Genomic DNA, 14,333 nt, shown 5'->3' with positions numbered 1-14,333 from the left:
AACGAACCTGCGGTGCCCAAGATTAGGCATCGGACGTGTATAGACCTCGTCTTCACGTAGAACGTGCCTGCTGTCAGCATACACCCTATGGCGGTGTATCACAGCGATCACAAGGCCATGGTCACTGTAGTTACAAAATAAATAACAACCCCAGATCGTTATATATATGTCTGATTTTTAATCGTTCAAATAAACAATTGCCCAATCACACCTTAATCCCTACATTTATAAATACTTCATTCCCACCATATGCAGCTTTGCTGGTCTTCTTCACCAGAGTGGAAAGGCTGACAGTTTTTCTTTAGCTGTTCGTCATTATCATCAACATTGTTACCATTTTGCTTTGTTCATTCCCCATTCTGCAGTTGTGGACTTGCGCCTCTCCTCTTATCTCGGTGAATTGTGTTTTCATACTACGCTGGTTTAGACGTCGAGGCACCATCTGTTGTTCCGCTGCCACGGAGTGTCACTAAGAAAGCGGAAAGTACTCGACCATAACGCTAGACGTAATAAAGGCAAGTTTTTAATCTGCTGATTTTTTGGATTGCTCTGTTCCGACGTTTTTTTATGTTCCTTGCAAAGTTCCAAAAATCGGTCGGTGGCTGTAGTGTGCTGGAAAGTGCTCATGTGGGGCACCAACCCAGACGATAAAGTTTGGTTCCCGCCACTCGCCTTTCAAAGAATAATGCGAAAAAGCACGGAACTCGCATTCACGCTAACAGTGTCGTGCACCGTGCACTCCGTGAAGCTTTGTGCGAACCAGCAATTTTCGTTTTTTTTCTGTTTTAGAGTGCAGCTCTTAGTCGCCCGTTTCCAGCTTGAGCGGTGTCGGTGTCACCGTCGGCGTAACCGTGACCCCCGTGAGGTCACAAGGGTCACGCGAGGTCATGAGGGTCACGTGACGTCACGAGGGTCAAGTGACCTCACAGTTACGCCGACGGCGACGCCGCTCGGAGGGAGGAGTAGCAGGCGGGATGAGGAGGGAGGAGGGGTATACCCTCCCCTCAGTACCCTTCCCCCCTCCTCCTCAAGAGCTGCGCTCTAATTCGGCCTAATCCGCCTTTTGGCGGTGCCGCAGTAAAGCAGAAGCCTACATACTTTGTCTGCGATAACACCCACACTACAGAACGTCTGGCAGATATGTTGAGTCATTGGTTTCAAGTACGCCTCCTCCCTTTCCGCTACTTTTCTCGTGTCTTTCCTGCATTCTTCCTGTTTCCATTCCCGCACTGCGAGGGGAGCCGAAAATATCGACGACCCTCACGGTAGTGTGGGATCACGAGTCCAAACGGTGGTGCGGAAAATATATTTTATCTTTGCATTTTTGCAATGCCGGCCTTGTGCCTGCCGCACGAGTGGGAACTTCAGTGCACCCCATGCTTCTTGCTTGCTTCAGTGGTCCTGAAATTGACCGATTTAGGGGCTTTTAGTGACGCTCAGAAAGTTTCTAATTAGAACCATATGTTTATTTCACTATTAAAGAAGTTCATTTGCGAAATTTAGGTGGTAGTTTTTAATTAGTATGTTTGGTAGTGCAATTTCTGACATCTGTTGTGACTGACAATTTGTACCCAAAAAAGTTTTTTTTTTTTTTTTCTAATAGACTTTAGTTTTAGGGATGTTTACGATTTTTTACTGAAACACCCGGTATTTTGTAGTAATTGCAGAGCCCCTTTCAATGCATAATCAGTACAGGACATGAAACGCACTGCTCAGAAACACATCCTGTGCATCATGGTAGAGCAGAGCAGACGGTGATGCATCAGCGCATGTGGCACTCTCTCACAGACGGCGCAGGCACAGCAGCAGCTCCTGGAGCGCGGGGTGGACCGGGCAACCGCAATGCACGCGGACCTCGTGCAAGTCCTAGACGCTCACCAGCTCAGCTGTGTGGGACCCTGTCAGGACCTGCTGTCCCAGTGGAAGGAGCTCCTTCTACTCTCCCGGGCCGTGTCCTCTAGCCTTGGCAGTTGCACCCTCCTCCTCAAACAGCAGGAAGAGGTGCGTTCAAACGGCCGCCGTTTCCGACCTGTCCGAGAGCAGAGCCCATGAGTTAGCTCTCCCGTAGGGCATGCAGGGAGCCAATTGCGCCATTTACGGACGGAAAGCGAAGGATGACATCTGTATCGTACTGCCACGGAGAGTTATTAATGATAGCAATAATTTCCTTCTGCAGAAATGTTGGAGAAAAAGGGGAGGAAAAAAGAATCTTCAGCATGATGCCTGACAAGCCCTCAACCACATTGGCAGTTATACGGCTAGCAAGTGTTCCAAAATGCGTCTTCGGCGCGTCAGAATGCGAGCAAGAGCACGGCAATCAAAGGGCAACATAGAGAATGCTCAGGGAACGCACGATGACAAAGCACACAAAGCAGCCAAGTGCGCGCCGTCATTGGTTGAGGTTGGGGGAGGGGACAAAAACACGTAGGGCCTCTTTAGGGGTAATTAAACGCACACGGAGCAGAGGAACTTGCAAGCCGTATAGCTACGCAATTTGTGCCTTTCGCGAAAATATTGTGGGCAGTTTTTTTCCTTTGATACTAATCGCATCCCCATGACCCGTCCTCTCTGCTTAGCGAATTTCTTATAGATCCCATCGATATTCATTATTTAATGAGCAGATTATTATGTGCTTATCTTTTTTGATTAATTGTATCTAATATTTTAGTCATGCCATTTTTTGTGTGCTCCAAAGGTCATTCAGTTGTCTTCAGTAAATGGCGGCGGTTTGCTCTTTGCACGTCGAACAGATAAGTGGGCTCACAAGTTTTGTGCACGAAACGGTTTTCTTATTTTTCAGTAGGTATGAGATACAGCCTTCATGGCCATCTGCCAAGTCTAAGTTGCAACAAGCACCCTGCCGACGAGCTCATGTGACAATGCAATAGATGTAATGCGGTTTCAGCGAGAAAACGCTGTGTGGTTGTATTCATTCGTTGGTGCGTGCTTGAAATTTTCTTGTGAACCGTTAAAGTTGGCGTATCGGCCGAGGTTTCGTGACGCAGGCATCTCTGTGGTCGTTGTTTGTCAGGCTCGATCTGCACGCCTGGACCAGGAGCGGGAGCGCTCGAGAGTCCTGCAGGAGTCATTGAGCGTGCTTGCCCGTGAGCACCATCACCTAGAGTGCACCCTAAGCAACACCGGAGTCGAGGAGGAAGCTCCGCTGCATTCGGACGACGAGTTCTTTGATGCCTTCGAAGGAGGTCAGTGGCTTTTTCTTTTTTTTTTTTGGCTAAGGTCATTGAAAAAAAGGGATGAGCACAGCTATTTGTTTAATCGTACCGACCGGGCAATGAAGTTCGGTTGGACAGGTTGCGCCATCTCGTGCGGAGTTTTTGCAACTCTAAAGGGGTGTCCAAACAGGACACTACAAAACACACGACTCCGACAAATCGTAAAAATTGAAGCGGACGCGCCCGCTTCGCGCCCGCTTCAATTTTCACGATTTGTCGGAGTCGTGCATTTTGTAGTGTCCTGTTCGGACACCCCTTTAGACGGTTTGGAGCCGCATTTGTTGAACCCGATCTTGAGCTTGATTGTCCGTCCGCCCTGCCGAACTCTGATGCAGTGCCTGTGTCCAATCGTTCAATGGTATGGCTTTCCAAAGTCGCCCCTTTTAACTCAGAATATGTTATATTGTTGCAGATGGAAAAGGGTTGACAAGCTTTAAACTGAAAATAAAGGTTTAATTGGCGAACTTGTGCCACAAACAAAAGAACTAGCGTCACTAAAGCAGCAGCGGCGAGTGTCGAGGTGTCGGCGTGACGGCCAGCACTAGAGTCTGTCGTCTGGAGAGTGCGTCAGCAAGGCCACGTTGGGCTCCTTATCTACTTCACTGGGTGCAAGAGTAAACATGAATTCTGCAGAAAAACGGAGAAGCGTTCCATCTCAGCCATGCATGCGGCAATATGGCTTGGCACCTAATCATTTCTGGTACCCAGCCAGGGATGGAAGTTGATAAACCGAGTATGAGCCGAACGATGACTCGGTGCTCGTCTCCTCGTTGATTGAACACCAGTACCAGCCAGAAGTCTTCCTCGAGTGCATTTGTTTTGCTCTCGGTGGCATTCTACTGCGTGAAACTAGCGCTCCGGGTTTCCACGGAGAAAGAGCACAGAAAAACCAGACGCTCCATTAGATGAGCTTACATTGCGAGAACAATAGCAACAAGTAAAGGTAGTATGTTAGAGCATTTGGTTATTTTTTGCTGTGAGATTGTGTCAGAGCTCTGCTCGGCTCTGCCACATTTGTTCTACCGCGTCTCAGGCTCCGAGAAAGTCGCGTTTACATTGCCATCGCAGAAATGGCTCCCAGCTACCATCTGCACCATCCAATCTCCATGTGTTTACGCAGTTTCTTCACACTAACCAGTGTTGGGTAAAGTGCATCTTAAAAGTATTTGAGGTACAAAGTAGACGAGAGGTCATGTACTCCAAGTAAAGTAGTAGGTTGACTGGGTGCAGTGTACTTGAAGTGAAGTACTATACATAAAATTTACTGTCGAAGTAAAGCACAACTACTTTTTAACACAGTCTTTCAGGCTGAAGAGAGCGTGGCTAGGAGAGTGCATGACGTCAGCCCCGTAGCTTCCGCGAGCAATCCTCTCGTGGAGGAGTGTTCTCTCCTAATAATTTTAACCTCCCCTCTTGCGCTAGTCGAGCGAGAAGTAGCGAGAGTTTGAACTGCCGCTGGAAAGCCGCTCCCAGTACAAACGGAGCGATGCGTCATCTGCTCATGTTTCTAGTGAGAGTAGAATGTCCCTCGCAGTATTTTTAACAGCGAAGCTGTTAAGGGCTAGTTTCCCAGTTTCGTGTCTGGTACCAAACAAATGTCAGCACAAAACTACACAAAACTCTGGACAGCTACCGCCATCTAGTATGAGCGACGGCGGGAACCAGACAAGCAATCTCGTTGCCGTCGTCGCTCATAGATGGCGGCAAACTTTCCAGCCTTTCCGTCAAGGTGCACGATGGTCCGGTGGTCGCCGTCATGTATGTTCCCCCCACGACGCCCAAGAGACATTGAAGCATTCATGGAGGACGTCTTTGGCTAGGTGATGCTCGACGACGACATGTCTGCGTAGTGATAGGTGACTTTAACATTAACATTGCACACCAGGAGGAAATGTGGTTCACTTCGTTTTTGATCAAGCGCTTCGGGCTTGCGTGTGTGAACAAACCTACGGTGCCCATGACCAGGCATCGGACGTGTATATACTTGATCTTCACGAAGAATGTGCCTGCTGTTAGCATACACCCTATGGCAGTGTACCACAACAATCACAAGGCCCTCACGAAAATGGTTATGAAATTATAACAACATTGGATCGTTATATTTATGTCTGATCCTTTAATCGTTCAAAGAACCAATTACCCAATCACAACTTAATCTTTACCTTTATAAATACTTCATTCCCACCATAGTGCAGCTTCGCTGGTCTTCCTTCTTCACCAAAATAAAAGTGCTGACTTTAATTTTTTTTTTTTTTTTTCAGTTGACAAAGTATAATTTTTTTTTAAACAAATTTAACAAAAACAAATTTGGGGAATGTACTTTGAAGTTGGGAGTTGTACTTACTTTGCAAAGCACCAGAAAAAAATACTGTTAAGTAAAGTACATACCCAGAGAACATACTTCAAGTAAACTACAAGGTTTTTAAACCTACTTGTAACGGCACTTTGAATACAATGTACTTAAAGTACAGTGTGGCCCGAAACAAATTTACAGGGTTTTCTTTCACCGCAAAAATGAACTAGGCATCGCCGAACGCTCATTCTCCGCCCGAAGGTAGCGCTAGAGGTCACAACCAGATGCCGAAGTTTCAGCGCGAACTGATATTTTATTCAAAATTTATAAATTAATTTCTGAAAATGTCACTGGGAAAATGGTGGCCGACAGAACTCTGGAATGCATGGCGCTGTATGGCAGCAAAAACCGAAATCGGACAAAATGGGCCCCATTTTCCCATTGAAATTATCAGAAAATTACTTATAACTTTTGATTAAAATATTGTTTTGTGCTAAAACTTGGGCATCTGGCTAGAACCTTTAGTGCTACCTTTCGGCAGAGAATGAGCGTTCTGCCATGCATAGTTTATTTTTGCGATAAAAAGAAAACCTGCAAATTTTTTTTTGGAACACCCTTTACTTCCCAACAATGACACTAGCATAATCGTTCTGTGCTACCACTGCCTGTGCCACACTAGTACGATGAAGGGGCGACTTTGTTTTACCACCATCTGGTGCGGACTAGCGATTGAACGGGGTACCTTCTGTTCACCTCCCCGGGGCTACAGGTGGTAATGACCTTCTAGTTGGTCATTTTGCATTCAGTTCTTCTGTGTATTTGTGCCTTTGTTCTAGGAAATGGGAACGATACACAATCTTCTAGGTCGTGTACTAGGGGACGAGTGTAAGCATCCTGAAAGTGAATAGCACAAGCTAAAAGACCTTTTTGTAACCGCTGCACAGTTCAGTCTTGCCCACAGTTTTCATTTGCTGTTTTCTGCTTTTGTTTGCATTTCTTTCTTGCATGCATTTGCTGTTTTTGCAGTGAATGGTGTGTGTAACCAGCTCCATTCGCTGCGAAGGGGCATGGTGACGTAGCCGTGCATTGAAAGAGGGTACTCCTCTCATCTTCGGAGCTACAGCTCACCTGGGCGACTATGACCATCAAACAATATTGAAGTCGTCCCTGTGATGTCATCTGGTTGTTGCAGCCCATAGTTCATCCCCCTAGTCTTTTTGTTGCTTCACAGTTTACAACTAAAAAGAAAAAAGGTCAAGTTTTTTCAGTGGCCAAATGTGTTTAATGCACCGCTGCTCAGCAGCATGTTGGGCATAAGCTCACACTGCTGTCTTGGGTGTCAGGAGTTCACCCCTCAGTTCCGTGGGTTTTTATATTAATTTTTGTACTGGCATGCATTTATGTGACAACTACTTCATAATGCACATTCTGACATAATAATAACACTTCATCAGGGGATGTAAAACAAAATAAAAACAGACACCGGGAAGGTGGAGAGATTGCCAGTCTGGTGGAGCAAGCCGAGGAAAGGGTTCTTATCCTTTAGAGGGTAATCAGTAATCAATTGCACCGAAACCTTATTGTAAGTAGCGTCACTGGGGGTCGAGCGTCCTAATTAGCGTCAATGCCCGCACCTAGGTGGCGCAAGCCGCCTCCCGTTTCGGTCGATCGGTCATCCGATCTATTCACGATGCCACACATTCTTTGACATCACCTCCGATTCGTCACCTTTTTATTTCGTCACATCCGGTGCTGTGTTGCCCGCGTCATTCTTCGTTGTCGTTCGCGTTTCACGGCCGCTCGGACCGTTTGCGGCCTTTCTCAAGTCGTGAGCCTTTCGATCCCTTTGACATCCCGGGTCCAAACTCGCAAACGCGATCCTTGGCTCCTTCCGCAGAAGTGCCGTGGTGACCGAAGCGCTTGCGTTTCGCAACAACTTGGCAGCCGACTGCCGCATCCTACCGGAGCCAGCGTCTCTTTCCGTCTGCTAGCTTCGTCCGTCTCCCGAAGTTGCGCGTCTGCAAATGTGTCGCCTGCTGCAATCCTTCTTTTGATGTGTCGGCAGTGAACGTTTCGACGAAGCCGCTCCAGCATTTCGCGGCCGAGTGCCGCATCGTCCGCGAACCTTTAGGGGCCGAAGTGAAGTGTCGTGCTCATGCTCGCGTCTATTGCGGAATACCTGTACTCGTACGGCGGTGGTGGTCGCTATGAGAGCTCCACAACAGCGGCCAGCTGTAGCCAGGGTAGGTTTTTTGGCTCGTGCTTGAACTTTGCGATGGTCTGCTTGGTCCGTCTTTGCTGTCAGCATAACGTTGGTTCGTTGGGGGGTAGTGACAACGATCGCGCAGTATTTTTTATCTTTTTTATTCCCGTGCCTGACGGCTTCGTGGGGTTCGTTCGTGCGCGTCAGCTTGATCGGACTGCGTCTAGTCTCCTGTTTTGTGTTTTCTTCTGAGCTCTCGTTGAAAAGCCAGACAGTGGAGACATTAGATTTTTGTTTTGTTTATTTCTATGCTTTTTTTTCAAAGGTCGTCGAGTTTGGAGTTAGGAAATACAAGAATAGGGAAAGGGAATTGCGGTAAAATAAGAATATCGAGGACGTTAAAAAAAGACTGCTTTTTTTTTTTTTGGGGGGGGGGGGGGGGTGCACAAGGAAACCAAGGCTGAGTTCCAGTTGCGTTATTTTATCCCTCCTTGAGAGCGCGGCGTCAATTGCGAAGGGGAAACTTTTTTTTTTGGCACGCGCGCTTTTTATTTGACGCTTTGTGATTTCTTTCTTTTTTTGTCTTTTTCTTTCGCTGACGCTTGAATTTCTTCCTAGAGCCATTTCCTTATCGGAGATTTCACGACTTCGCCAGCTAAGCTTGCAGACGCTGTTCAGCGTAATGCTTATCGCGCACATGCTAAGCGTCTAATATTGCTTCCCCCTTTTTTTTTTTATCTGAAGTCTCTTGTTGATAAGGCACATCGCGGTCACCAAGGCCCACCGTAATGACGCTACATCGCATAAGTATACTGCATCTTAAGGTGTATCTCTGTTAAAGGAAATTTGGGGGAGGGGGGGGGGGGGCGGAAGAGGGCAGTTGCAAGTAACAAGATGTTTTCTAATTGTCTAAAATAATTCAGTTGTAATGCTATACAACCACAAACTATTTAAGGTCTGCTTCAAAAGGTAAACATGGAAATCTTACATGATGCTTTTTTTTTAATAAATGGGAAAGCAGTGTTCTCTAGATATCGTTCTGGAACTGTTTAGGAGCTGCTCATTAGACTGATTTTAGATTGACGGCAGTTTTTAAGTTACACAAAGACATAAACAAAGGATTTATTGTCAATCTGCAAACAGGACGGTGTTGATGTCAGTTTACAGCGCTGGGGCTTTACTAGTTGCCGTAAACACGGCCAGACGTGACTGTGACTTTAGTGTCATTTTGGAGCGCAGATACTGGTTTCGACCCTGACTTTCTTCGCTTGGGTGCCCAAGCGACAAATTGGTGTATCTGGGTTTCCGGGGTGCCATTGTGCAGCAATCAAACTGATTACCGTTCAGGGAAATGAAGCGCGAGTTCTGACCTCTTTCTGGCTCACAGTTCCTGCTTCTTTCTTTTCTTAATAATAAGTCTTACTTGCTGTCAGCTTGGAGCTTTGCCCACTCTGTATTTTGTCTTATTTGGAATTGTGGATTTTTTTTTTTTTTTTTTACTTTGGGAGGGGGCATGTCAGGAAGGGGGAAATTTGCACGCTTACTCGGTTGTGTATAATTTGATTTTAGTACACCTTGCATTGAGGGCTATTATCTTGCGTGGGCATTCATACAACTTGTCCAGTTTCCTAAACTATGCATGTGCCCACTCATTTTTCCGGAGATGACTCAATGTGAAGTAGTGGATCGTTACATAGTCATTCAATATTGGCATTTTGCATGACACACTACCGTATTTACTCGCGTATAGGTCGACCTGTTTTTCAAAAATCGCCTCATCAAAACTGGGGGGTCGACCAATACGCGAATCCCGGTATTATATTTTTCAACTTTTTTTTTTTTTTCGGGGGTCCCGAAGTTAGGGGGTCGACCTATACGACGTATCGACCAATATGCGAGTAAATACGGTAATTTCCGAGCGAGTTAAGTCGCAGAAGGCTCTAAGCGAGCATATTTCTAACACCTCTGTCAACTTGATTCTCAGTTGTGGCGTCTAAGCAACAGAATTGCGTACTAGTTTCCTCTAATAACTTGCTCAACACGCGTATATGTCGGGAGGCCAGAGTCGAATCGTGTGGACACGAGGATTAACTCTAGAAGCGGCAAAAACATGAGATGACTTGTTCCGTGACGATTTCGTGGCTTTGTTCTTTTTTTTTTATATGTGCGAGCAGAGGCATCCCCCGCACGTGAGAGCCAGTCGTCGGCCGAGCTGACAAACGAGGACGAAGTAGAGGATGAGATGTACTCGTCGCTGGTCGGTCCCGAAGTGCGGAGCATCTGGGGAAGGCAAGTCTTCTTTCATGTCTCCTGGGTCTTTAAACTTGCCTTAAATTTCTGTCACCTTAGTTGCAGCCGCTATCTTGTTGTTCGTCATCTCGTACGATTCAAGGTTGCTTTGAAATCTCTAGTTGTGATCACATTCCAACTGCTTTCACATTTGTGGTATTGGGCACGAATGAAGTGTGAACGGTGGAGCGCGTGACTTTGGATGCATGCTGCGCTGCCTAGAGGCTCCTAGGAACCGATAAACTAGGGAGTGGAGAGGGAAGCCCCAAGGATGTGAGTTTACTCCGGTGTGCAAACCCTCTCAGTATCAAAGGTATTTGCGTACTCAATGACGCTGCATTCGTACCCGCTAATAAATAACACTCAAGTTACTTTATGTTAAACACTGTTAGGTGTTAGGAGTCACTTTGTATCTTATAAATACTTTTGAAAGTCGGTGTTTAGTATTCTGACCTAGACACTTTTTTCAACAAACTTATACTTGCTTCTTAAGGTGCTGTAACCAGTATTTTTTGCTGGGCTTAGTATTTCGCAATTTAGGTGAAAGCTGAAGTTTTTTGGAATAATTGCAGTGCGGGTTCTAATTTTCGCAATTCAATGGGATTTCAATATAGATTTCAATCTCTTAACATTTCACTGGAATTGTTCACGGGACCTACTTTTTGCGAATTGTAGGCGATTCGCGAATTTCGTGAAAATTAGGTCCTCGCAAAAATTAAGCTGTTTACAGTACTTGTAAGTTACTTCTATTTATTTTGATTTTTTTTTTCACGGGAAAGGAGGTGGTCGTAAAAAGTAGCTAACTTCAGTCGTTATGGCTAGGCATTCTGTGATTGTGAACATCTGGTTTTCGATATACCAGATCTTCCCATGCTTGCGTGGGAAAGAGCAAGCTGTTGGTAACTTATTTCGAGAAACATCTTTGACGTAAGCGTATAAGGCTTCTTTGATAGCAAGTTTTATGGACCCATAATTACTGGCACCGTGTACCGCCCTTCTGGAGCTGATATTTTCTTCCTTGACCAGTTGGCCAGTTGTGTCAATTTTACGTTGGGACCTGGTTTGTCGGCATGTTTGACTGGGGATTGTAATCTCCCACTCATCGACTGGTTCAGCATGACCCACTGTCTTCCAATTGTCAGGAATCTGACTTACTAGTTCAAACTGCTTTTGGACATAATATTGCTCAGCTAGTCAATAGCCTTACTCAAATAAAAGGTAATACGGAAAACGTCCGAGATTTACTTTTCATCCCCAAGCAACTCGCTAATAATGGCAACTTGTCTTGAAAAAGGAATATTCGACCACAAACTCATTTTTCTCGAGCTCATCTGAGATCCTCTCAAAATGGGCTCATGTTTTTGTCGGTATTTCGGCTCCGCTTTCGCGGAAGAGAGTGGTGCCTCTTTCACTACTCGATTGGTCACAGAGTTGTGCATTCATGAGATTGAAGTGTCTATTGAAATCATTTTATTTTTGCTACTGAACCTTGATAATAAAAAAATCAGTGTCCTGATAATATTCGTAGCACATTCTTAAAATGACATGCTGAATGGTGATTAAGATTTTTGTTTTGTTTTGTTTTGCTTAAGCGATTCTAATGAGAGGCCGCCATTCCTTGGCAGTGGAAGGATTGCTGAGGTCATTCCTGTCTACAAATTGGGAGACACATTTTCGGTGAACATTTATAGGCCCATATTACTTCTGTGGTCGTGCGCTAAGTGTCTAGAACCATATTGTATTTAAACACACTCTATCTTTTTTTTTAAAACCATAACTTCTGTCATGGCCAAACGTGGCTTTTAACACAGCCTTTCAACCACTTTGCAACAGATTGAAACAACTCATGAGATTAACTGACAGGGACAAGTCGACATTAGTATATTCATTGATTACTCGAAAGCATTTGACTGTTTCAGATCTTAAACTTCTGTTAAAGGGTAGCTGTAAAGAAAAAAAGTGTTTTTTGAAACAGCTTAATTGGGACAAGCATGTTGCAAAACAAATCTTCCGCGAAAACAAATATTTTTTTTATCCATATTACGCCAAAGGATGTAATTTAGTAGGAGTCACAACCTGTCCACATTTGAAACTCCCGCTCTTTCGACCCACGCGAAGGAGAAGTATGTCCCGCCCCTCACTCTTGGATTCTCTTGGATTGACTTGGCTGCGGAGTATGCGGCGTCTTGACTTCCGGCCGCGGATCAGGGGGGCGGGGGGGGGGGGTGTCGTCGATGTACGCTGGAAGGTAGCGCCGGTTTGCTTTCGTTGTATTTGTTTGGTCGGTGAAAATCTTGCAACAACGCACGTTCAAAATGGCGGCGGTATTGTTTTGGTTTGACGGGATGTGAGAAACCTCCGCTGTTTGCGAGCACATGTAGCGAAGACGTGACCTGAGAAGTGCCCCTGAGATGTTCTCGGAAGACGGAAAGTATCATTCGTAATCGTCGTGTGTGCTTTGAAAGCGAAGGGAGTCACAGGGTCCACGAGTGCGCAACCACATGCCAACATTCACGACAGCGCTGCGTTGACTTCGGCGATCTCGTTCTGTTTGGTGCGACAACTCAGTGCGACAAAGAACTTAAACGTTCGTGGTGTGTGGTGCGGGGCTTGGAAGTAGAAACCCACACTAACCCGAAGCGCAAATTGGTTGTTGTGGGGTTCACGTTCAACGGGTTCAGTCCCGTCGTTGTCAATTGATCCAGTCCAGCTGGTCCGATAAGGCGTAGCGAGCTGTGGCAGCGAACATTCTTAAAAGTAATCTTTTTTCGTTTCATTTCAAAATGTGGAAGATTCCCGACGCATACCGTGAGTAAAAAGCTGCGGGGCGTTTTCAACAAAATTACGTCATTTTAATTGAACAATTGACTTCGGATTGTTGTCCTAAATCTGCCGTTTTTGCGCTTGGTGTTGTTAGACTGCATTTGCACAACGACGCGCACTGCTCGAGTAGATGAATCGGTCCTGCAAACGACTGGGTATACAGAATTTCAGGGAAAATTAAGTCACCACAGATATTTTCCTGTAATCTCGTGCGAGTATGTAGTGCTCACCATGTGGTGTGAATAAATTTGGGCAAGATTTCTTACCTGCCCACAGATGCATGAATTGAGACCATTTTTTACGTAGTGAACATAGTGCTTTTTCTTTATTTTGGGAAGAGGCATTGGTGCATTTATTATGGTCCAATCACTTGAGAGTTCAGAAATTGGGGAGGGCGACCAAGCTTTCCGAACATTGTCTCTTTGCTCTCTGGCACTGCCCCAAGTTGCAGTTGCAGTAGGCATACCTACGAGCAGGTACGAACTGCTCTAAAGCAGGGAAAAGACTGGGAAGTCAGGACGGTGCAGACTCCGTGTTTCAGAAGATGACTGGGTAAGTTCTTTTGCGAGGTATGCGGAATATGCAAATGATTTTGTTATGCCCGTCGTTTGCGTCTCTCCAGCAAAACGAATAAGATGATTTACAAAGGCGTAATCAGAAGCCAAGGTTTACGATAACAGTACACATTCAGTTCAAACAACTTTACGTAAAATAATTAAAAAGCCGAGAGAAAAAAAAAAGGGAAGATTTGTAGTTTAAAGCGGAATTCGGACGTCCGAAGGCTTCTGCGGACAGCTGTCTCAGTCGCAAACGTTCGATGCACCCGGTGCGAATCTCGAAGGCCTCCTGAGTGAAATGACGAGAACACACCTGGGACTCGTTTGTCGCTACGCGAACGCCCAATTGCCTGCAGCCAAATAGCATTGAGCTTGTGATCTTTCAAGGCGACACGGCAGCTGGAAGACTCGCTGTCGCGATCACTCATCTCGCAGCACTTTACAGAGCAAGGGCACCGTTTTGCAAGAGCTGACATTTTCAAAAAGTCAACATTTGCATGTGCAAGCAAAAAAAAAAAAAAATATGTGCTAAGAAAGCGAAGAGGAAAACGAAACTAACAAACCGCGCTATGAAAGCCAAAGCCCCGCGTCGCTTCCTATCGGTGACACTGGTGACAGCTGCTAAACACGCACTACGGTACTTCACTTCAGGAAGTCTCACTCAAGCACCAGGGTCAACACGAAACACTGATCACTTCGGCAGAACGACTAGTCGAGGTAGGCGAGACGGGCAGGAGCAGAGACATCGGCGGCCATGAAAGAATGGTGAAGCTTTTGTTTGTTATGGTATGAATCCAAACGGAAGGGGCCCGTCTTGTAAACATTTTGTGAAAAAATAATAATTCTCATTACATGGGTTATTCTTTAAACATAAAAATATGCTGCTCAAAAGGAAATTACAACATATAACAAAGGTTTAACAACCAATATCTAAG

At 45.6% G+C, this 14,333-nt stretch overlaps 1 protein-coding gene across 1 annotated transcript in view; it reads left to right on the top strand.

Annotated features, from left to right (window-relative positions):
* Positions 1 to 14,333, top strand: part of LOC8025812 (oxysterol-binding protein-related protein 1) — a 63,891-nt gene that overhangs the window by 21,924 nt on the left and 27,634 nt on the right. The window contains exons 13-15 of the mRNA XM_029969497.4: positions 1,789 to 2,001; positions 3,032 to 3,203; positions 9,904 to 10,018. Coding sequence (XP_029825357.3) covers positions 1,789 to 2,001; positions 3,032 to 3,203; positions 9,904 to 10,018 — 500 coding nt within the window. The remainder of the gene's footprint in view (positions 1 to 1,788; positions 2,002 to 3,031; positions 3,204 to 9,903; positions 10,019 to 14,333) is intronic.

The sequence above is a fragment of the Ixodes scapularis genome, unplaced genomic scaffold (assembly GCF_016920785.2).
Source record: "Ixodes scapularis isolate PalLabHiFi unplaced genomic scaffold, ASM1692078v2 PGA_scaffold7__128_contigs__length_106722199, whole genome shotgun sequence".
Classification (NCBI taxonomy): domain Eukaryota; kingdom Metazoa; phylum Arthropoda; class Arachnida; order Ixodida; family Ixodidae; genus Ixodes; species Ixodes scapularis.
The sequence above is the reverse complement of the archived record's forward strand: the minus strand, read 5'-3'. Positions and strand labels throughout refer to the sequence as shown.